The sequence below is a fragment of the Lactuca virosa genome, chromosome 3, assembly GCF_052849685.1.
Source record: "Lactuca virosa cultivar CGN04683 chromosome 3, Lactuca_virosa_CGN04683_v6, whole genome shotgun sequence".
NCBI lineage: Eukaryota > Viridiplantae > Streptophyta > Magnoliopsida > Asterales > Asteraceae > Lactuca > Lactuca virosa.
In genome coordinates, this window is record NC_136428.1 from 74,921,849 (window position 1) to 74,945,945 (window position 24,097).

Sequence of the window (24,097 nt, forward strand, 5' to 3'; positions counted from 1 at the left end):
TTATATACTTGTTGGATCAATTAATTTTGATCCACCATCCAAAGTTGGATTCTGTTTTAAACCCAACATGAATGTATGTGGTTAGCACCCTAAGGCGAATGGTGGATTCATATCTTAACCAAATCTCGGGATCCATGATTTCCTGGTCAAAAGTTATTCCTCTAAAAGTCAAATGTTTTGTTTGGAGGGCAGCTATGGACAAAATACCAATTGCTGATGCATTAATTCATAGGGGTATTGTTGTTCAAAACATGAATTGTCAAGTGGTACAGGTCATGAAACCACATCTCACCTATTAGTTGAATGTGAGTTTTCAAATGTGGTTTTCTATTGGATATTTCGATGGTGCGAGATTCAACAAATGCAATTCAGGAATGTGAGAGAACTCATCGATTTTGCTGCTTCATGGGGGAATTGTCCAAAGAAAAGGAACACGCTTTGTATGATTATATATTTCACCATTTGGAATATTTGGATGGCAAAAAATGATAAAATATTCAAAAAAATTGGTGTCAATCCGACCAAAACTGCAGATTTTAGTATATACCAATCGTTCGAATGGAACAAATACAGGGGTAATGGTTTGGAAAGCTGGACAGATTGGAGTGTTTCACTCACCCTTCTTTTCTCTTAATTCACTCTAAAGTCATTGATCATTTTGTAACAATTTTATCTATGACCCCTTTATTATCTATAATAGTTAAAAAAAAAAAAAAAAAAAAAAAAAAAAAACTCACCCGTCCGGGCTGGACTTTGGGCGTGTTGGATGGTGAATTTTAGATCTGTGTACGGGTGGGTTTCCGAATATTGGTGCAACACTGTAACCCCTAAACGCTTTTCCCCTTATCTCCTACTTTTTGTGCACCTTCTTGAACGGTCACTCTCCTCTTCGTGTGTTGCATTCCTGGATGACTCTGCACTGCTAACTAAAACCCTCTCCCCTATTTTCCCTTCTCACTCATGAAACCAATGGTTCTTGGTGAATGAGGTGAGCATCCTACCTTCTCTTCTTCCATGAATTCTACATTCACTTCCCAAATCACCTCCCCTAACCCCTTCACACCTTTCCTCAAGCCACCCTCCTTCAATTTCTGTTCATTTTCACAAACACAACATCATAATCACCGCCGTCGGCGATGGCGGTCTCATACACCTTTCACTGTTATCTCCTTACATAATAATAAAGCCAATGTTCCCTTACAACTACCCACCAGTGCCGGCATTCATTCCACAGAGAAACGTCAGGATAAAGTATTGCTATCTAATGTAATTACGCGAATTTCAAAGCCGATTGTTTTTACGGTTCTCTGGATCGTAATTGGGTTATGTCCAAGTCGAGGGTTTCACCAAGCACCTGCAATTGCCGCCCCAGTGACTAGTGAGGCGTTGAAGACGAGGAAAAGCAAAAGTAAGCAAGGAGTGAGCAACTGGAAAGATCATGAGTTTTCTGATTATACAAGGAGGTTACTTGAGACTGTTTCTAGGCTAGTTAGGATTATAGAGGAAGTTAGGTCAGGCAATGGGGACTTGAAGAATGTGGAAGCGGCATTAAAGGATGTGAAATTGAAGAAAAAGAAACTGCAAGATGAGATTATGACTCGACTTTATGCAGAGTTGAGTGTTTTGAGGGGAAAGAAAATGGAACTGGATAGAAAGTCAGGGGACATTCTTGATTCCATGATGAAGTCTAAGAGAGAGAAAGATAGGGTTCTGGAAAGAGGTGGGAAAAAGACGACCAAGGAACAGGTGGTGGCGGAGTTGGATGAGATTATTAGCTACAAAGAGAAGGAGTTTATGGAGACTTCAGAGGAAACAGATGAGATTGAGGATCAAATGTTGAGGAGAGAGACCATGACCTTGAGCATTGGTGTTAGGGAACTTTGTTTTATAGAGAGGGAAAGCATCACTCTGGTTGAGAATTTTATTCGGCAAATGAAACAGAAAGACACTGACAGGTAAATATTTTATAATGTTTTTATGTATGTATGTATATCAGTATATGTATATATGCATGTTTTTGGTGCTTAAGATTACTGATTATGTGCTTGCAGGGTGCCTAAAAGCTCTAATACCAACCTTTCTAGACCTGAAATTAAGAAAGAGCTGCAAACTGCACAAAAACAATTATGGGAGCAAATGGTTCTCCCAAATGTTGTGGGCAACGAGGATTTTGAATATCCATTCGATCAAAATTCCATTGACTTCAGTCAACGTATTAAGCAATCACTTGCAGAATCAAGAGAAATGCAGAAGAATCTAGAGGCTAATATAAGAAAAAAAATGAAGAAGTTCGGTGATGAAAAGCGTGTTATTTTAAACACCCCAGTTGATGAGATTGTGAAGGGTTATCCAGAAGTTGAAATGAAATGGATGTTTGGAGCTAAAGAGGTTGTGGCTCCAAAAGCTGCTCGTGCTCATTTGTTCCATGGATGGAAAAAATGGCGGGATGAAGCTAAGACAGATCTTAAAACAAAACTGTTGGAAGATGTTGAATTTGGTAAAGAATATGTTGCTCAGAAACAGGTAATGATTTCCTAAAAGAATATTCATATTTGCACTTAGTATTTTGATTTATAGATCTTTACCATCAAAAATTGTAGGAAAGAATCCTTTTGGACCGTGATAGAGTGTCATCAAGAACTTGGTATAATGAAGAAAGAAAAAGGTGGGAAATTCAACCTATAGCTATCCCATATGCTGTGTCCAGAAAACTAGTAGAAAATGCAAGAATCAGACATGACTGGGCTGCAATGTATTTAACACTAAAGGGAGATGACAAAGAGTTTTATGTCAATTTGAAGGTTATTCTGCTTTCTCTATACATCTTGATCATATGTCATCGTAGTCTGTAGAATCTGACATTTCAAGTTTCTGATTCAAAAATTTTATGTCAGGAATTTGACATGATGTTTGAAGATTTTGGAGGAGTTGATGGGTTGTATCTAAAGATGCTTGCCTCAAATGTTCCAACTGATATTCAGTTGATGTGGATCCCTTTTTCAGAGTTGGATATCCGCCAACAATTCCTCTTGCCAATACGTCTCTCTCGCCAGCTGTTAATTTGGTTAGGAAAATTTAATCTTAGAGATTTATCCGCTGTGAACATGGTCATTCACTGGGTCCATAACATGAACAAAGAGATTATGGCTATAATCGTATTTCCTATTCTGGATTTTGTAATTCCTTACCAGGTAATCCTTATAAGTTATAACATTTTACATGAATTTATATATAGTATGGTGTTAGTTAGGTTTATCTAATGCTCTGTTTTTTCATACAATTGGAACAGACATGGTTGGATTTAAGTAGGTATACAGCCATGAAAAATTTTCTGAATTGGAAGATAAAGGCAGAGCGGGAAGTTAAATCCCAAAACGAAGGAGGGGAGTTCAATTGGTATTTTTTGTTTGCAGTTAGGACTTTTATATACGGATATATTTTATACCAAATATTCCGATTTATAAAAAGAAAAACACCCAAGATTGGATTTTGGCCAAAACGCAAAAGTGTGAACATGCAGAAGCTACGAAGGCTGGTATGATTCTTTCTTCTAGAAGTTTCCCTACATTTAACCACATACTTTTTAAAATGTCTTATTCAAGATCACATATTCATGATCTTTATGTTGCTATGCAGAAATACTTTTTCCGGGCTAGATTGCAGAGAGCAAAAGCTAAAAAGAAGGAAGGTGTTGACCCTATCACCCATGCTTTTGACCAGATGAAGGTTGATACTTGAACCCAAAACACATGATGATGATGATACTTTCTTTTCTCTTATTTATTCACATCACACGACACTTTCTTTCTTGTTATGTAGAGAGTGAAAAATCCTCCTATCCGTTTGAAAGACTTTGCAAGTGTCGAGTTCATGAAGGAAGAAATAAATGAAGTTGTGGCATTTTTACAAAACCCTCGTGCCTTTCAAGAAATGGGTGCTCGTGCCCCTAGGGTATGTAATATGTATGTTATTTTATGTTTCTGAAAATTGTTATATATATACTGGTTTATTATAGAATGTATGTTGTTATGTGGTTGAATTGCAGGGAGTTTTGATTGTAGGTGAGAGGGGAACAGGTAAGACTGCACTGGCTTTGGCTATAGCTGCAGAGGCTAAGGTTCCAGTTGTTGAGGTGAAGGCCCAACAATTGGAGGCTGGTTTATGGGTCGGGCAGAGTGCATCCAATGTTAGAGAACTCTTCCAAACTGCCCGAGATCTGGTAATACTTTTTGTGTTCATTGTTTCTTTTATGCCTTTTATGAATATTTGGACCAATATGAATGTATTTGTAGGCACCTGTGATCATATTTGTGGAGGATTTTGACCGGTTTGCTGGTGTGCGTGGCAAGTTTATACATACTATGAAACAGGATCATGAGGCTTTTATCAATCAGCTACTTGTGGAACTTGATGGGTAACTCTCTAACTTCTTGTGGAACTTAATTAATTTCTGATTCCATTCAAGAATCCCCTTCTGATCATGCAGGTTTGAGAAACAAGATGGGGTTGTTTTAATGGCTACAACACGAAACCTGAAACAAATTGATGAAGCTTTACAGCGTCCTGGTCGCATGGACAGAATATTCCATCTTCAAAGACCAACACAAACTGAAAGGGAAAAAATACTTCAGATTGCTGCAAAAGAAACCATGGACCCCCAACTCATTGACTTTGTTGACTGGCAGAAGGTATAATAAACTCACGTTCAATGACATCATTCTTTTTTCTTCTAATACCTCGCTACCTTTTGTGTTCAGGTGGCTGAAAAAACTGCTTTTCTACGTCCTGTAGAACTCAAAATTGTTCCCATGTCCTTGGAAGGCGCTGCCTTTAGGAGTAAAGTCCTTGACACAGATGAACTCATGAGCTATACTAGCTTGATTGCAGTAAGAAAATATTCCAGCTTTAATCATTTATGTGCATACTTTTTCTCTTTGTGCTGACTATCTCTCACAGACTTTCAGTGGTAGTATTCCCACATGGTTAAGGAAGACAAAACTCGCAAAGACAATGGGAAAAATGGTGGTTAATCATCTCGGGTTAACATTGACCAAGGAGGATTTGCAAAATGTGGTTGACTTAATGGAGCCATATGGTCAGATAAGCAATGGGATCGAATATTTAACCCCTTCCATTGATGTAAGTATATTCCTATTTGCTAGTTCTATTAGTCAGTTTGAATGTTATTTATTTATATGGATTTTTCTGTTTCAGTGGACAAGAGAGACAAAGTTTCCACATGCTGTTTGGGTTGCGGGCCGAGGACTTATTGCTGCTCTTTTACCAAACTATGATGTGGTTGATAACTTATGGTTAGAGCCTTTGTCTTGGGAGGTATGTATTTTATTTATTTTTAATTCTTGTACGCATTTACTTTTTTATATTTGTTTGTTAGTAAAGAGTAAAGAGTTGTGGTTTTGATTCAGGGAATTGGGTGCACGAAGATTACAAAAGCTAAAACGGAAGGTTCCAGGTTTGGAAATGTTGAGTCCAGATCATATCTTGAAAAGAAGCTTGTGTTTTGCTTTGGGTCGTATGTTGCATCCCAGATGTTGCTTCCATTTGGAGAAGAAAATATTCTTTCTTTATCTGAATTGAAACAGGCACAGGAGGTAAGTTTTATGCCCTTTTTTGGTCTTTTACTACATGATATCTGTTAACTAAATAGTTTGATAATATATGGCATTCTACTCTACTTAAAAACAGATAGCTACAAGAATGGTGATTCAGTATGGTTGGGGCCCGGGCCCTGATGACAGTCCAACAGTTTATCACCATGGGAATGCGGTGACTGGTTTAAGCATGGGGGACAATCATGAGTATGAAATGGCAGCTAAAGTTGAAAAGGTAAGTAAAATCTTTCATCTTTGTGTTAAAAAGTTAGATTAGATGTGTAAGGCTGACATCATGGATGGGATATGTTGGTGTTTTGTGCAGATGTATGATCTGGCTTATGAGAAAGCAAAAACGATTCTTTGGAGTAACCGGAATGTTCTAGAGAAGATTGTTGAGGAATTGCTGGAGTTTGAGATCTTGACAGGGAAGGTAATGAATGTGGTTTGGTTTCAAAATCTATCAAAAGTTATGTAAAAGGCTATGAGCCTATGATTGATTGTTATGTTTATGTTCATGCTCATGTTAGGATCTTGAAAGGATCATTTCAGTAAATGGTGGGATTCGAGAAAAGGAGCCATTTTACCTTGAGAAATTCCATAATGAAGAGGTACGAATACAATGCTCTCTAATATATTTAATATTATTATAGAGTCGGTCAGGCAGGGTTGAGTTAATTTGGTTTAATTTGTATGGCAGCCTGTGTTTGGGAGCTTGCTTGAAGATGGGAATGGCCCACAAAATGCCCTTCTGTCTGCAGCAGCAAATTAGGGCTATTATTATTTTTTGTTGTTTATAAATTATAATGGTGTATGTATATTAAGGCCTTAAGGTTGAGGTGAGTTTTGATGATGGTCACAGACTGTATGGTCTAATAGTGTAGTTGTATTGTATGGTATAGAGATAGAGGTGTAGTGGCATTATGAAGGCGAGAAGAAGGCACTCATTTTCATTTTCCTAAACATTTTATACAGATTTTAGTTAACAATTTTGATAATTCTTATGGGCCTTGTTTTCTTCATTTTATCTATGACATGGATAGAGCAAATGGAAGGAAGAATAGGTTGATATTATCCCGGAATAAAGTGGCATCGGGATTTCTCTTATCCTTTCATTATGAAATTGACTATCTGTGCTAACTAATTGAATTAGATTTAGATAAAAATGATATAATTTATATGATTGTTATTGATGTTGAACATATTGATGAAACAACCTAGCTGAAACATTGATTCTTGGGTAAGTGCAAAAATGACAAACAGGACCAAAAGAAGTCCACCTTCAAAGATCCATTAGTTTTGATCTATCCGACAAAACAAAAGCTCTCAATGAGCCAAAAGCTTCTAACAAATAGCCCAAGGTGGGTTGCCACACATCATCGCCAAATTTGACCGTTTAGACACTCAATGTACTACTACTCATTTCCAATTTTTGATTTATTCCATCATTAGTGACATTGTTGATTTCTATTGTTCCATGATTGTTTAGGAGGTTAATTGCAGAAAACTTAAGAAACTAATAAGTACACTTTACCATATACAAGCTACATTAACTTGATATGATCATACATTCAGTTGAAATACCCGAGAAAGTGAAAATCAGCATGCAAGCATAATCAAAACGACCAAAAGTTGGTTTTGAAAGCGAAAAGAATACATACGAACACGTGTAATGAATGAAAAGAGAAGGTGTGCTAACGAGTTATGGTCTCTATAAATAAGTCAACATTATCATTCATATCCTTAGATAAGAACTTCATGCAAATCGGGGGGCTGACCTTGGCCAAAGCCAATATAGACTTTGGTACAGACCAGAGCCCCTCACCACATATCAAACCAGAAGCCACCGCCGGTCCAAAAGCCTCGGAATCTGCTTTGTTCTTGGTCTCCCATATAAAAAGTATGAGACTCCCGAGACACATATCAATGGCGACAGAGGATCCAGTCATGTAGAAAGGAATGGCTATAGCCATTGGAACCGGAATGAACCGGGCCCACTTCTTGGGGGCAATGTCTCGGGCCACATTTATAAGTATCGCAACTGAGAAAAACCCGCAGCAAAGTGACAAACAGTGTTTTGGGAGCGACCCGAATCCTTCAACCCCCAAAATCGCAAGGTTTCTAAACACGGTGGCGGTTGGAGCAGGGTATTCAGACCCTGCAACCCCGAGATCCGGGAAAGCTTGGTAGTAGATCCAAAACACACATGGAGCAATCACACACCCCATTGCGGTTCCAATCACTTGGCTCACGAACATAGACCGGGGTGAAGCCAGGGTCATGTAACCGGTCTTGAAATCCTGGATCAGGTCCGAAGCCGTTGACACAATATTCAACATCACACCACAAGCAGCCAGCCCAGCTAAGACACCACCCTGCATCTTCCCAGCCCATTCCCCGATCACAAAAATCGCCAATTTCCCGTAAGTAGATGCCAACGACCAGTCAGTAAGCCCGCACCCATACGCATTACAAAACGCTAATGCAGGGGCAAATGCGTAAATCAAAAGCACGTGGTACCATTTCAGTGGTTTGAATATTTGAGGGAGGGTGACTGTGGCAATTGCAGCTATGGCCAGATACCCTACCACAGCCAACCATGTTGGAATCTGATCCTTCATAAACACCTCTTTTCTACGTTGATCATCGAACGAGATTTCCTTGTCATCGGGGCCCACGGGAAGAACTGCGCATGATTTTTTGTTCTGGATCTGGTTATATAACTTGTGGAAAGTGTTTCCGAGTACTTTCAAAAAGTTGTACAGTCCATCTCCAAGGATTAGGGCTATGGCAGTGAAAACCTGCAACAACAACATTATTGCTTGGTCATGAAATCAATGGTGAAGAAGAATTAATTACGTACCCTGTAACCCTGGATGCCATGGAAGTTACCGGGCTCGAGACCTGATTCGTACCAGTCGCCTTCTTTGGTCTCGATGATGGGCCACAGGATCCCCCATGAAAGGAATGTACCAAGCAACAAGGAGATATTTATAAGGTATGGACATATCATCCCTACCCCAATATACATAGTTGAGAAATCAAAGAAAAACCTGAAGAAAAGAAAATATAACCAAAAAGAAACAGTTACAAACATTATTTCTAAAAGTTTGCACACATTTAACATTATTCTTTTGTCTTAAAAATATATCAATATTAATAATTTGATATAGATATACAAGAATAAAAAATTATTACTTTATTAATATTGATCTTTTTATTGGTAAAGAATAAACTTCTTATTATAATTATGATTTTTTGATTTTAAACAAAGCGTTGAAATTGGTTGTCAATGTTCCTAGTTTTTTTGTGTTTCTCATTTAAACGACTGTTAAAAAAAACCGTTAGACTGGGTTATCCATATATTTTTCATACACAAAACAAAAGAGTAAAAGCGTAATTACATGTTATCGTAAGCTTTGAGTCCAAAAACAGGGAAGCTCTGAAAGCCACAATGATCCCCAGAGGTGAAGAACCATTGAAAGAAACTCCATAAGAAGCTGATCGAGAAGAATCTCCCTAATTCCCTCACTTGTTGCCTATCATCAAGAAATTTTTATTAATATATTCATGCCCGTTGCTTTTTCTTCAAGAAATTTTTATTATGTTAGGGATATTTTGGATGACTGAGAATTGAAAAGGTCATAAAAACATCGGATCCGGATATTAAAATTAAAAATGAAAGAAAGAAAGAGGTTGATTACTTGGCAAGCTTGGCACCCTGGGGAGTGTGGAAGCTGTTAATAAGGTGAGCAGTCGCAGTTCCACTGGGGTATATGAGCTTGAAGTCAATGATCATGATCTGTAAAATTAAACCATGCATCCATGCATCAAATTAATATATTTTAAAACTAATCTTACTTTTTTGTTATCGTCCCTCATGATCAAGAGAAGTCAAAAGTTACTTAGAAACTATATTGTAGTGTAAACCCTAAGCACTGATCGATTCAAAACGTAGTGTGTTTTGTTGGTGATTCACCATGTCATTTTAAGTAACTGGAACTAACATGTGAGCTAAGCGGCTTCATAGTTTGTACTCTAATATATGTACGGGGTTGTGCGGAGTGCACGCATGTATAAGATCGAATTAGAAGCCGGTTCGACGACTAGTTGAGGATCCGGGGTTTCCAAAGGGGCAGCGCCCCTTTGGCGGGGTCTAGGGGAAGCGGCCCTAGCGGGGTCCAAGTGGCAGAGCCTCTAGATGGGGTCATAGTGGAAAATTCAAACCCTAAACCCTAAACCCTAAACTTCACCGAATTTTACATATGGGATCATAGTGGAAAATTCAATTTCTTGAGGGTGTTTATGGTAAAACTAACGAAACTCGTTAGTTTTGGTAAACTTAAATCCTCATTAAATATGGATTAACATTACTTGCTTCCAAAGCAACTAATGACGGCCCAACCTAATAAAACCCTAATATCGTTTATTATATAAACGGCTCTTCTTTTCAGAAGAGGGTTGCGATCTTAAGCTCTCGTTTGATCATACTTTCACAGAATCCTCTAACGTATTGGCTTATGATTTCTGTGCCTAGAATCGTAAGTGTCCACTTGGATTATCTTAGGCTGAATTTCTTGTAACTCAGGCATAGGGTAGAAATATCAATTCGGAAAGTGATATCACGATCCAAGTCGGTATCCAGATCTCCACTACAAACCCTAAATTTCCTAACATGTTTGATAAAATAGTAATGCTTAATTAGATTTAATTTAATTTACCTTTCTGAGAGGAACGACAGAGCAAAGGCCGATGAAACTAACGATCAACAGAAAACAGATCATCCAACCTAAACCCGGGTTCTTCACGTTCATATCTCGTTGAGGGGAGTTAGCATCAGATGATTGTGCTGCAACAGTATCACTCATTCCAAATAGATAACTCCCAAATCCACCTGCACCCATGCAACAACGTACAATTAAAACTAATTTGGCATATTAGTTTTGATAGAAAAATAATTAATAACGTGTTAGTTGTATAAGTACGTACGTACCACTAAATGCAATTCCACAAGTGGCAACAACACACGTCTGAATAATGGTGTTTTCCTGCCTTGTAAACGTATCATCCTTCAACATTCCAGACTGCTCCAACACCTTTGTCCATGCCTTCACCATGAAAAACCCTAACAAACCCGCAGCTACATTTAGCGATGGGATGATCCCTGTCGTCAGATTCAGCTTCATCACTATAAAACTAAACATGATGCCCAACATCGCACTCACCACAAATGCCCTTAACGTCAACTGCTCCTTCCACGGTGGAATCGCTGTGTCCTTAAACATCATCTCTACCGAATCCATTTCCTTTCCCTTATTTGATTCATCATCGTCTGTTTCCGCTTCCGTATCCAGCAAATATTGCTCGTTGCTTTTTCCCATTTTGTCCCCGATTTCAAGCTCACCACTTTTCTTCATGCACGCCATTTTGACTTTAATTGATGTATATCACTTTCTTCTATATGATTGGATTCATCTTTTGAATGCGTATATATAAGAACATACCATGATTTGTAGGTGTCGTAATACAATTTTCATTCTATGCATGTGCTAATTAAATTTTCTGTAGATACCAATATTGTCGATTGATATCCAGATTTGGGATGGGGTGCAATGATCTGATTTAAACCTGTCAGAAATGTCTCACATCCAACACCAGATTTGAACAAAAATACAACTTTCATGGAAGCAATCTCACGAATAGCGGAACAAATATATATAGATCCAACAACGTACGGAATAACACGATCAATGGTTAGCTATGTATATTGAAATCAAAGAACAAAGCGAAGACATTACAATGATGCCGTGAGATGAAGAATAAAGAGAAAACCTTTGACGTCGTTCCCTTGTCTCTCTCCTCTCTAAGATTTTCAACCAAAAATGTATGAATTAAATTCATTTTACAATAAGGACCTGTTTCGCAAGTTACAAAATGCATCCTTGCACTTTGCGTAATAGCTACCTGCGCCTATGCAGTCCAAGAAAGCTTTAACAAACCACTTTAAGCCCAGGCAACATTCCTCTAATGCACAATCAGCCCATGATAACATAAATAAACATGTTGAATCAGTTTCAAGAAAGCTATTAACCCACAGTATGTTCTTTATTGGTTCTCAAAGGAATTTAAATTTGAATGAATTAGCATAGTTATGTGTTTAACATGGAATGAAATCTATCTTATATTTAGTTTACAAATTTGTTAAAAAATTAGAAAGTAAATAATGTAATATTACCAAAATACATTTTTATTGATGTGGGTGTGGATGTAGGTTTGTCTATGGATGTGGGTGTGATGGTGGGAGGGTTGAGGTAGGGTCCACCGGATGTAGGTTTGGGTATGGATGTGGGTGTGATGGTAGGAGGGTTGGGGTAGGGTTCAGTGGGGTTGTGGTAGGGTGATATGGGGAGTTTTGTTTGTAAGGCCGGTGGATATGAGTAATATGTTATCAGGACGGTTCCAAGTCGATTTGAGGCCCGAAACAAAAACAAAAAATGAGGCTCGTCAAAATTTAATATTCGCAAACGATAATACATCAATGTCTATGCAGACAGATACAATGACACTTGTTACTAAATTATATATATATATATATATATATATATATATATATATATATATATATATATATATATATATATATATATATATATATCATGATTTTTTGTTAACACACCTACAAACAAAACAACAGTTATTATACATTAATAGATTATGCATATACCAAATGTTTATATGGATGATTGTTTGGATGGTTTGTCAAAAAAACAAAAAACTCAAGAGATCATTTTGATAACTTTGATCATTTATGAATAATAAAGAAGAATATAGGGGCTATGTAATTTGGATTCCAATTTAATAAAATTGGACGCAAGATTTAAATGTAAATTTATTAAAGTAATACATAAAAAAGATTTTGAATAAAATGTTAGTGGTTTGGTTATGATAAAAAAGAAAGTAAGAAAAACATGGGCTGTCTATATTCTCAGTAGTAATAAAAGAAACAAATGTTTTTATTAATTTAGAAAGTGGAAATACAGGGATTCCAACCAGACCCTTTAAATAGAATGACATTCTAGCAGCTAGGGGTGCAAACGAGCCGAACCGAGTCTGAGCTTGGCCAGGCTCGGCTCGGGCTCGTTTAATTTATATGAAGCTCGAGCTCGAGCTCGGCTCGGCTCGAGCTTTCTTGTATTGAGCTCGGCTCGAGCTCGTAAAAAATTATACAAGCTCGGCTCGGGCTCGGGCTCGGGCTCGACTCGTTTTTTATCTGATGTGCCTAAATAAGCTTAAGCTCGGCTCGAGCTCGTTAAAAAGCTCGTTTACCAATACCCTGAATCCATTATTCCCCTAATATGTTTTTATTTTAATATATATAAATAATAATAAATTATATTATATAAAGGCTCGTTTAGGCTCGCGAGCCTAATCGAGCTTAATGACATAGGCTCGAGCTCGAGCTCATTTAATAAACGATTTTAATATTAAGCTCGAGCTCGGCTCGAGCTCATTTAAATTCGGTTTCGAGTCGAGCTTTTGACGATCCGATCCCGAGTAGCTCGCGAGTAGCTTGGCTCGTTTGCACCCCTACTAGCAGCTGCTCCAACAAAATGATCTACGGAAATACATGTTAATTTTTTAAACAAAACGTGTGTGTGTTTGTGTGTGTGTGTGTGTGTATATATATATATATATATATATATATATATATATATATATATATATATATAGGGTTGAGAACGGTTGAGAACTCATATTTTCCCGAGAACTAAAAGTGGAGCGTTGGATCAAAAGTAATTCATTAAGGACATGATCATCATCTTACCAATCTCATTTAATGTTTAATTTTTTTGTGTTATTTAATATATTAATGTAAATGTCTAAAAATTTACATCATAAATCAAATTTTCATATTTTTTTAAATATAGTATTTTTCGTTTTTTTTAAATGCAGATTTTTTAAATTTTTTTAGAAAACATGAATTTTTGAAAAAAAAATTTGAAAAAAATAAACTTTTTAAAAAAACTGCAAAAATTGTAAATTTTTTTAAAAAAACTGCATTTTTTTTCAGAAAAACTACAATCTTTCTAACGAAAACTACATTTTTTTTAAAAGAACTGCAATTTAAAAAAAAAAAAAGAAAGTTACATTTTTTTCAAAAAAAAAACTGTAATTTTTTAAAAAAAATTGCATTTTTTTTAAAAAAAGTAAATTTTTAGGTGCATATATGCATATTTTTTCAAATGCATATATGTATATTTCTTATACTATAATATTCGTAAGTAAATCCCAAAAAATCTCATTTTTATTAATTAATCTATAAACATAATAGTACAAGTATTTTATTCGATACAAAATAAAATATAAAAAATAAAAAATGCTACAAATTTCAAAGCGTTTTCATGTTTTCGTGTCAATATTTCCTTATTTTCTTCAATTTATCATTTTCACCTCTTCAATATTCACCACAATTTCTTCCAAAGGTACAAGAAAATTAAAAAAATGATTGATGCAAAAACACTCACAAAAATATATATATGATTTTCATGCGATTAACATATGAATCACATGCGCTTTACATATGAATCACATGTGATTTACATATGAATCACATATGATTTACATGTGAAATGTGATTTACATGTGAATCATATGTGATTTACATGTGAATCAAATGTGATTTACGTGTGAATCACATGCGATTCATATGTGAATTACATGTGATTTACATGTGAATCACGTGTAAATGTGATTTACATGTGAATCATATGTGACCAACTTGTGATTTACATGTGAATAATAGGTTATTCATATGTGAATTACATGTGAATCACGTGTAATTGTGATTTACATGTGAATCACATGTGATTCATATGTGGATAATATGTAATTTATGGATCAAGACATCAAGTATCCAGGCAAGTTTTGATTTAGAAAAAATAGACCAAACCGAAATACCTTTATTATAGCCATATATGGCTTCTTGTCTGGTCCTTTAGTATAAGGAACTAACAACATAAGATCCTCCTGCACAAATTTAACATCAAAAATATCTATAAAATTACTATCTGACAGAATTATTGAACATATAAATAGATTATAGTGTGTAGATATCAAATGAATCTAGCAAAGACTCACTAATTGGTACCTGCCATGACAGGAAAGCAAATGAACAGAAAAAAAAAATCACAACAATCCTAGTTTATTTATGTTCAATGCACAATTAACATTTCAAGAGAGAGATATAACTTAATTACAGGTATTATTATAAGTCCATAATTATCATCATAATTGTTAAACTAAATTTTTTCTTGTAAACGATGGACCTAAAGTTCATCTATTCTTCTAAGTAAGCCCGAAGGTTCCTCATGTACTCCCTTTTGAAGCCTTTTGAACATAACATAATTTTGTCATTTTGCAAAAAGATAATACCATTTTTTTGTGAAATTGGCTAAACATAAGTAGTTGTTTGAAATGTAAAAAAATTAGGTGCAAAAAAGTTGTTTAAGGTGTTTGGATTTTAGGAAAATCACATGACTTTAAGTCCCTTTAAAGTCACGACATCACGTTGTTGAATAAGAACTAAGATTTTTGCCAAACACACGAATCTAACATCAACCATAACAGATTTATGCAGTATAAAAGCACACCCAACTTCAATATTAACACAATAGGACCAATATTGATAAACAGTGGTAGCTAAGAGTGACAAGATATAGTGAAAGACTACTAATTTCTGAAAAACATACCCTAAATTTCTTATTCTCCTCCATAATAACGCATAAATACTGCTCTTTGATCCCTGACAATTGACATCGATTGACATATGTGAAAGGCATAATTGATTGGAGCATTTTGTCGAACACATGGAAGGCGTAAATGATTTCAAACAAACTTTATAAAACATACCTAGCTCAAAACAAAGAGATACATTAAAAATATACGAGATTGATTGATACCAAAATCGAATGACGGAGAATCAACTGTATTGAAAATGAAACGAACCAGAGAAAGAAATGCAGGCTAGTAGAGAAACAAAACTATTAACCTAGAATCAGCAGAGAGAAGAGAGAGAAGAGAAAACAGAGGCGTACCTGAATCGAGTACACGAACTGATTTAAGCAGGTATACATTTCTTATCTAACCATACAAACTCATTTATCCCAAAATTGATGAAGTGATTACCAGGAGAATGAAGAAGGCGAAGAAATTTTCAAAGCGAAACGCAGACTCGAAGATGGTAGCGACTGCTTGATAACGACATCTACAGGGACCGCCATTAACGGCCGTCAAAAACCTGATCTGTGAGGTTTTGTAAGGGCGTTAGAGATTTGTTGACTCTTCGATTTGTAGCCGACAATCTAGAGAACAAAGAGTCGATGGCTGAAGGTGGCATGGATTCCGGACGGTGGTGCTTTTGGGGGAAACGAATCGACAGAGGGAGAATGTGAGTAATCATCGATGATATGCAATTGAGAAATTGGTTTTGAAGTAAGAAATAGATTTGACATATTCTAATGCCAATAACACCCCTGGATCCAAAAATCTAGATACCCCTGCGTCTCTTTTTACCACTCATTTACAAAATTGTCATAAGAAATCTAAGCCCTCTATTTTTTTGATCTAAAGGTCTAAAATTAGTTCTCGGGTTCTCGGGAAACTATAGGTTCTCAAATGATCATCTCTCTCTCTCTCTCTCTATATATATATATATATATATATATATATATATATATATATATATATATATATATAACTGTCAAACATAATAAATTTTGGAGCCGCATCTCGTAACGAGTAAGGGTGAGCGCGGTGCGGTTCGGTGCGGTTATTAGCAAAAACCTCACCATAAACCGCAAATGCGGTTAATCCATTTTCAAAACCACTTGGTGCGGTTATTTTTGCGGTGCGGTTTTGTTTTTTCTGTGTTGCGGTTATTAACCTCATGGATTTGGTGCGATTATTTTGTGTGATTTTTAACCACAGTTTAGAGCTCAAACGGTTTTAAGAGTTTAAACATATTACGTGTAATAAAAAAAACATAAGGTATAAGACAATTAACTTAAATTACAAACAATTAATATCTTAAAAACGTCAAATCAATAGTAATTAACAATAAATTTCTTAAAATTGTCTAATTTCACCATTTTTCAAAGTTAAACATAACAAAAAACCAACACTTTATTCTTCTAGTATTTTATTCATCTTTCATTTATGAAACTTATCTTATTTTTAATATTTAATATATTAATAATTAATAAAAAAGTTGTATATAATATATGCGGTGCGGTGCGGTTTTTTTTTTGCGGTTTTTGAAAACTAATAACCGCACTGCACCGCAAATTTGCGGTTTTTGAAAAATAGAAAACCTCACTATCAGTTTTTATTGCGATTGCGGTTGCGGTTTATCGGTTGCGGTTTATGCGGTTAATTTTAGTTGCGGTGCGGTTTTGCTCACCCCTAGTAACGAGGCCTGGGGCCATCGCCCAACTTGCCCCCCGTATTGGGCCACGCCTGCATGTTATAACATGTTAAGACACCAAAAAGGTGCCACATCACATGCCATGTCACCATAGTGTTATAATATCGATTGGAGGGAATTGACAACATGTCATAACACCCTCTACTTTTCATGTCATCATTTTTTTTCAATTTTTTTTTCAATTTATTTATTTATTATTTTTCCAATTTGTTTTTTATTCACGTTATATTATTTATACAAAAAAAACATGAAATTTAATTAAATCATAAGTTAACCATAACATTTAAAAACTAAAATTAACATTACAAAAAAACATTAAACGCAAAAAACCATAGTCCTAATTTAAAAACATAAAAACGATACACTTGTCATCTACATATTTCTTCTCGATCATCTTTTTCATCTTTCAGAGCACTTGCACTTGTCGTGGTCCCATATTTTCTTCGCTAGTATGAAGAATCGCTAAAGCCCTCGTTATTTGATTTTCCTCCGCTTGCTTAAGAAGGAACTCCAAGTGCTCACGTTGCACTTCAACATTTTGTTGTGCGATTAGGTTGTGTTGGTCAAATTTTTCTTTCATTTCCGTCAACTCTTGTGCCCTTCTACCAGCTTCGTCCGCATGTCGTTAAGTGCGCTTCACTTTGTCGCGCCATATCGGTCGTCGTGATGGAGTGATCTCTTCGATGTCGTCTAGGATCTCATCGGTGTCGACGTCGAGCTCAATGTTAATTTGTGCGTCGGAAACATCAACCAAACCCTAACCACGAGACCTCTTTGTGGCATGGAAGCGGAAGTGTTGAAAATGTTTTTTTGAAAGTTTGGGTTTTGTCGCAAGTAGGGTGATGTAGGAAATTGCATTGAGGGTGAGGCGGGATTGAAAAAGTTTCCTGAAAATGGTATTTGTGGTGAGTTTTGAGAGTTGAGGAGGTTTGCATAGCTCACATATCGTGTAAAACCGAGCGGAGCAGATGTGTTTATGTTTGGAGGAGGGGTGTTCGAGTTTTGCTCCATATTTGCTTGAAAGAGAAAATAATTGATTTTTGTGTAATAAGATGAGAGGAATAGAAGATTTGTATAAGTAAACAATGAGGTTTATGTTTGTATTTATATGTGAGGTAAGTTGAAATATATATATATATATATATATATATATATATATATATATATATATATATATATATATATATAGGTATGTTCAAATGTTTCTCACATTTATTGTGTACTAGAATGCACCAATAAGAATTTAGTATTAATTATATGTATATTAAATGCTATCCATACTTATAATTCATTTTTAAGCAAACTAATTAAATTCGTCATTAATGTGAACATTAATATTCTTTCAGAATGAATTCATATCTAGAAGAATGAGAGTATATTTCAGCAGAATGAAAGTGTATTCTAGTAGAATACACTCTCGTTCTTCATATTCAATGCAACTTTATTGTATTTTAAGTGAATGAGTCGTGAAACAAAATACGAACTCATATATAAAAACCTAGATGCGAATTCATTCTGAAAGAATGTTATTGCTGACATTAATGACGGATTTAATTAGTTTCCATAAAAAGAGAATTATAATTATGGATATCATTTAATATACATATAATTATGGAAATCATTTAATATCTATATTTATTTAATTAAATAATTATTTAATTTACTAAATTCTTATTGGTGCATTCTAGCACACAATAAATGTAAGAAACAAAATTTATTCTAGCACACAATAAATTATTTAATTTACAAAATTCCTATTGGTGCATTGTAGCACACAATATATATATATATATATATATATATATATATATATATATATATATGACATTGTGACCGTTCATCAACGGTAAAAAATATGACCGTTACTCTCAAAAATGGACCGTTGCCCTTCGTTACTAGCACCACGGGAAGCAACGTAACACCAAAAAACGAGAGTTTGGGACGGTGTTTGTGCCGTGGTAACGCCGTTTTCCGGTGCCATGTCATAAAATTGCCGATCAACATTGCCCACACCGGATAGTCTAAAAACGGGTTGAGATTCTAAATTCATTTGTAAAAGTTGGTTTATTTCATTTGCTCCTTCTAGTTTTCATTTGAATAAATTACTGAAATCGTCCCTGTTGTTTGAGTAAAATTGTGCGTTAGGTCGTTAATGTTTTTTTTTGCACTTGGGTCGTTCCTAACATATCATATTCTTGCGTTTTTCATCCCTAACATATCATATTGTTGCGTTTTTCGTCACTTGTAAAGATAAAAAGACTATATTGCCCTTTGTATTTACTTTTTTTCAGTTTTTTATTAATTAAGTAAAATAAATAAATTATAAGTAATTTATAAATAAGTGGGTCCACCTACTCCACACCCCCTTCTCCTTTCCCATCCACCCCCACCCCCACCGCCCACCTCCACCATCCACCTCCGGCAACCAACCACCACAGTTCACACCAAATCAAAAGAAATTAAAACAAAATCAAGTACCACCATTAATTACCACATCCATCACTCTTTACAAAATCAAAACCAAACAAAATTAAGAATCAACGTATACACCAAACCAAACCATGGATCAAAACTAATTTCAACAAAAGAATATCGATGCTCAATGTATACACATCTGAAACGTCACAGAAGGGGAGATAGTGTAAGCTCGAGCAGATCCGGAACGACACCACAAAAAGCATTATGGTGGAAGGTCGAGCAGGCAAGAGAAGACGAAGCTGGTGAGGAGTGAACAAGCGATGAACAAGCAGATCTGGCCAACGGGGGAGGTAGACGGAGTAGAGAAAAATCGAAGTCGCATATCGGTACTTGAGAAATCTATTTTAAAAAATCTATTTTGTGTAAACTCAAACCCCCATCGCATATCTGTACTTGAGAAAAGAAGGATGAAAGTGGCAGACATGAAGAATTCGATCTCCAATGACGAGTTTTCTGATACGCATTAGATACGTCAGGTTACTTCAAGTTTGGGAAGTTTGATCATCCAGAGATGAAACCAAATTGCATCTAGGGTTAGGGACGACAAGGTGGAGCGGCGACGGAGGATCTAGAGGCTCAAATTCTAGGGTTTTACTGGGATTATGGGTTTTCTAGAGAAGGTAACGGTGACTGGTGGTTCTAATGAAAGGTTTTTCACCGGTGATAAAGGACTGAGAGAGGTGGGTTCCGAGAGTAGGAGTAGAGGCGGAGGGAAGTGGTGGCTTTAATGACACGATGAAGGGGATCTAAGGATGAAGGGTTATGAGACAAATGGGTGAGGGTGGATTCCGATTGATGAGGCAGTTGGACGCTGGTGGTGGTGGAAGGCTCTGGCGTTAAAGCCATGACAGGTGTAGGGTTTTCATTTCTTGTCAGAGGTGAAGGGATAGGCTAGGGGTGGGGGATATACATATTACTATTTTCCTTTATAAATAATTTTATTTAATAAAAAGTAAATAAACAACAAAATAATTAAAAAATAAGCAATAAGGGCAATTTAGTCTTTTTGGGTATAACTGGGACCAAAGTAGCAATAAAAACAAAACATAGTGTGCCATCTCCATTTTCACGTCCATAAAAGACCGATTTGTTTATGCTTATTTAAAAATCAGAGTATCATTTTTGAAGAATAATATTGCGAAATTTGTTCCAAAAAACATGATAATGTTATTATCAAAGCATTTTATTTATATTAAAACATTTGGGATGTCATTGTCAATACAGAAACATAAGCATAACGAAATATTACAAGCCATACAGTAATTAAACTAGTGACCTAATACTCCTTGAATCTCTCTGCAGAATGTATCTTTCATATAGCCACCTGTGATACAATAAACTGAGTGGGTCAGGTTGGGAAACCTGGTGAGTACATAGGGATTTCAATCCCACAATATGATAATAATGTATATCTCAAACTTGAAAATCCAACTATTAACATTAACATAGACATATCATATCTCTAAAACAATTTATCCCATCCCGTTGATTCCCATGTATATATCCTATACAACGATCTTGCAAGATTTAGCCTAAAGGATCAATATGAACAACAAAATGACGACGCTGCTACAGAAATTACCTGGTAGAAAACGAGGATCAATAAAAACATCAAATGAGGGGAATGAAATAAGTTTCACCACAAACCTCCGTTCGTAAAAACAACAAGACAATTAAGTCAGAGGTGGTTATCTAGATATCTGTGCCTAGCAGTGGTCTGACACCATGAGGTATTTTACCCCCAGAATCACCCTATCCGGCAATACAACATCAGATATACCTAGTAGTGGTCTATTACCGACACACTATATTAGGCAGTTTACGAAGTTCCCTCAATTACTTCATGAAAGGAAACGCTGACACACGAAGCTCGTCTGATCACTTCGTAAAAGAAAAGATGACTCCAAAGCTCATCAAAAGAAAAAGTATGGGGAAATACTAATAAAGTACTCCCGTACCCCGACACACAATAGTGTCAAAAAGGACTTTGTACATGATAGTACTTCTGGCACACTATAGTGTTGGGTTTTAGTATACTACAACATCCTATGGTGCACATATAACCTAAATGCTTTGGATCTATGTTTTCTCTAACTATACATGCAATATTGTTTCCAAAGCATTAAGCCTACAACTAGCATACAATTGACATAAACAACATAAAATTAAGTTATAGAATTACCTCTTTGTTGTAGCTTGTAGTTTTGGCCTTTAATAACTTAGCACCTCAAATGTGATGCCTAAAATGATTCACAAACACCATGAACAAGAGGAGGACTTGAGAGAGAGGCTACTTAGCACACAAAATTGTTCATCACTCTTATAGAATGCATGGGGGCCGATTTTGGTGACTATAGGTTCCTTTTATAGTGTGGCAAAGTCTAGGGTTACATCCATGCAAACCCTAATTCACATGACCCTTCATATTACTTAGGCTCCATGGGTTAAACCTCCATGGACTATCATATTGGTTTAGCCCATCCTAAATAACCCTGGATCATTGGCCCACACTATAAGAATCATTGATTTACTTAATCAGTCCCCGTATATTTAATTAGTCTCTTTTAATCACTAAATTAATTCCAAATTAATTCTTGATCAATAATAATTAAATAATATGATTTCATATTAAAATATTAGAACTTATAATATATTAATAAATCACAAATAACCTCTTCTCAAAAGTCCATCCTATCAAATTGCTCTGGTGAAGGCAACCCAAATGGACCATGCTACCCTCGGGTCAAGTACATACCAATTATAATTATGGTCTTAGACACCTAATCCAACAGTCTCCCACTTGGATAAGTCTAATAACTATTATTGCAAGTACGACTCCACAACCCGACTAACAATCGTAGCTCTTAAAAGCCGTTGTCGAACTCTGACCTAGTCAATGACGCGTCCATTAGATAAGGGATCATATACTCCTCCACTCTAGATATTGTATGGACATGAGACATGGATTATAATCATTCTCTCTGTCCATTTGTTGTTTCCCGATTTCCGATTTATGACGACTGACTAATTGAACAAATCAAATCAGTCCAGGATTGGCTAAGCATTTAGGTTTGTCATCACTAAATCATTGAGGGGCCCACATATATCGCTTTTATCCCTATAAGGGTAAAATGAATGGATAAATTTCGACTCAAATGCTTGCTTGTACTTACTCATCAAATCACACACAACAATATGTTTTATAACACCAAGTTACTAGTGCGTTTACATATGTCAATGTGCAACTGACTTGTAAACTACAACTCACATGTCTTGGTTTCAAGAATATAAGATATTATCGTCTCACAATCAATCGTGATAAAATCCATGAAGTGATTTAGATGAGTGTGGGTTTAATCCAATACTTGAATCTTATTCCAGGAGTACTCTTGAACACTGTAGCAAACTTGTGCTATGTCTAAAACACCTAGACAATCTACATTCAGATTCATGACAGTCTTGCCTCAATACCTACTTCCAAAGTATGATCGACTGTGGATAGTTTGAATAACCTAGTTATTCGGGAAGTCAAAACATGCAAAGTGAAACACAAGAATAATCGAATCTAATATGGTCTCAGAACTTATTAATATAAATAAAACACCTTTTATTTAATCACCATATTGATTACACATTATTCATTGTATAATGTTTCGACTAATCAACTTAATACTTGAATTAAAACAATAGTTATGCCATGCTCCAAGCATGCACACTCATTTCACAATTCCAAATCCTTATCGTAAATGTAAGAATACCGAATTCTTGCCATTTGCTATAATCTGTTAGATTCTAAACTTATATGCAATGATCCTCTTGTAATGACTATACACAGTCACAGAGACTTGGCAACATACATTTCAAAGTATTCCAATGGAAAGCAAATCCATGAAACGAAGTCTCACATTCAAAGTACATTCCTTTGAACATCCTTCTTGCATTAAGTTTTCTAATCTTATACAGATTTAAAGAATAAATTCCACTTATGGAAACATTTACATATTCCCATTTTGACTATCACTTCTGAACAAGAGTTACCTCTTCTCAGAGTATGTCAACATGGTCCTTCCAAAATTCAGAATATACTTCCAACTGTCCATAAGCAACCAATCTTTGGTAAACCTCAAATTGTCCTCGACAATTGGTTAGCCATTTTAGTCATATCTCGTTCTAGTCCCTTTTCCCTCTTAATGCCCAAGGCATTTAGAATATTAGAACAGATTAATATTATAGCATATGTAATCGATCCTATATCTGAAACATATGGAATACGATTCATAATGGTTTACATAAAGACATGATACTTTACCAGTCTCTCGCTATAATATTTCCACATATGTCCATGACTAAATTTGATTAAAATCTCAACAGACAAAGACGCAACAACTATTTGCAATGCAAACGTGAAAAATAGGTACTTTGGAAAAGGTTTTTATAACTGCAAATAAGGAATAAACAAGAATAAGGAAATAAAGAAATCGATGATTTGAAACATATGATCTTTAGCCTAGAATTCCGAAATTTC

The 24,097-nt window shown here is 35.6% G+C and overlaps 2 protein-coding genes across 2 annotated transcripts; one reads left to right on the forward strand and one right to left on the reverse strand.

Annotated features, from left to right (window-relative positions):
• The first annotated feature begins 822 nt into the window (after positions 1-822).
• EMB2458 (FtsH extracellular protease family) lies at positions 823-6,610 on the forward strand. Its single transcript, XM_079084906.1, has 18 exons — positions 823-1,955; positions 2,052-2,523; positions 2,601-2,801; positions 2,895-3,191; positions 3,290-3,535; positions 3,637-3,726; positions 3,820-3,951; positions 4,046-4,219; positions 4,293-4,414; positions 4,487-4,688; positions 4,758-4,886; positions 4,957-5,139; positions 5,215-5,334; positions 5,427-5,612; positions 5,707-5,847; positions 5,938-6,045; positions 6,143-6,223; positions 6,313-6,610. The coding sequence occupies exons 1-18, from the start codon at positions 1,015-1,017 to the stop codon at positions 6,382-6,384; spliced, it is 3,897 nt and encodes a 1,298-aa protein (XP_078941032.1). The 5' UTR covers positions 823-1,014; the 3' UTR covers positions 6,385-6,610.
• A 629-nt stretch (positions 6,611-7,239) lies between these two features.
• Positions 7,240-11,460, reverse strand: LOC145165984 (putative metal-nicotianamine transporter YSL7). Its single transcript, XM_079084907.1, has 6 exons — positions 10,606-11,460; positions 10,334-10,506; positions 9,317-9,414; positions 9,017-9,151; positions 8,476-8,665; positions 7,240-8,413 (listed from the first exon to the last, which is right to left on the reverse strand). Exons 1-6 carry the CDS (start codon positions 11,036-11,038, stop codon positions 7,307-7,309), a joined length of 2,136 nt encoding a protein of 711 aa, XP_078941033.1. The 5' UTR covers positions 11,039-11,460; the 3' UTR covers positions 7,240-7,306.
• Positions 11,461-24,097: the final 12,637 nt, after the last annotated feature.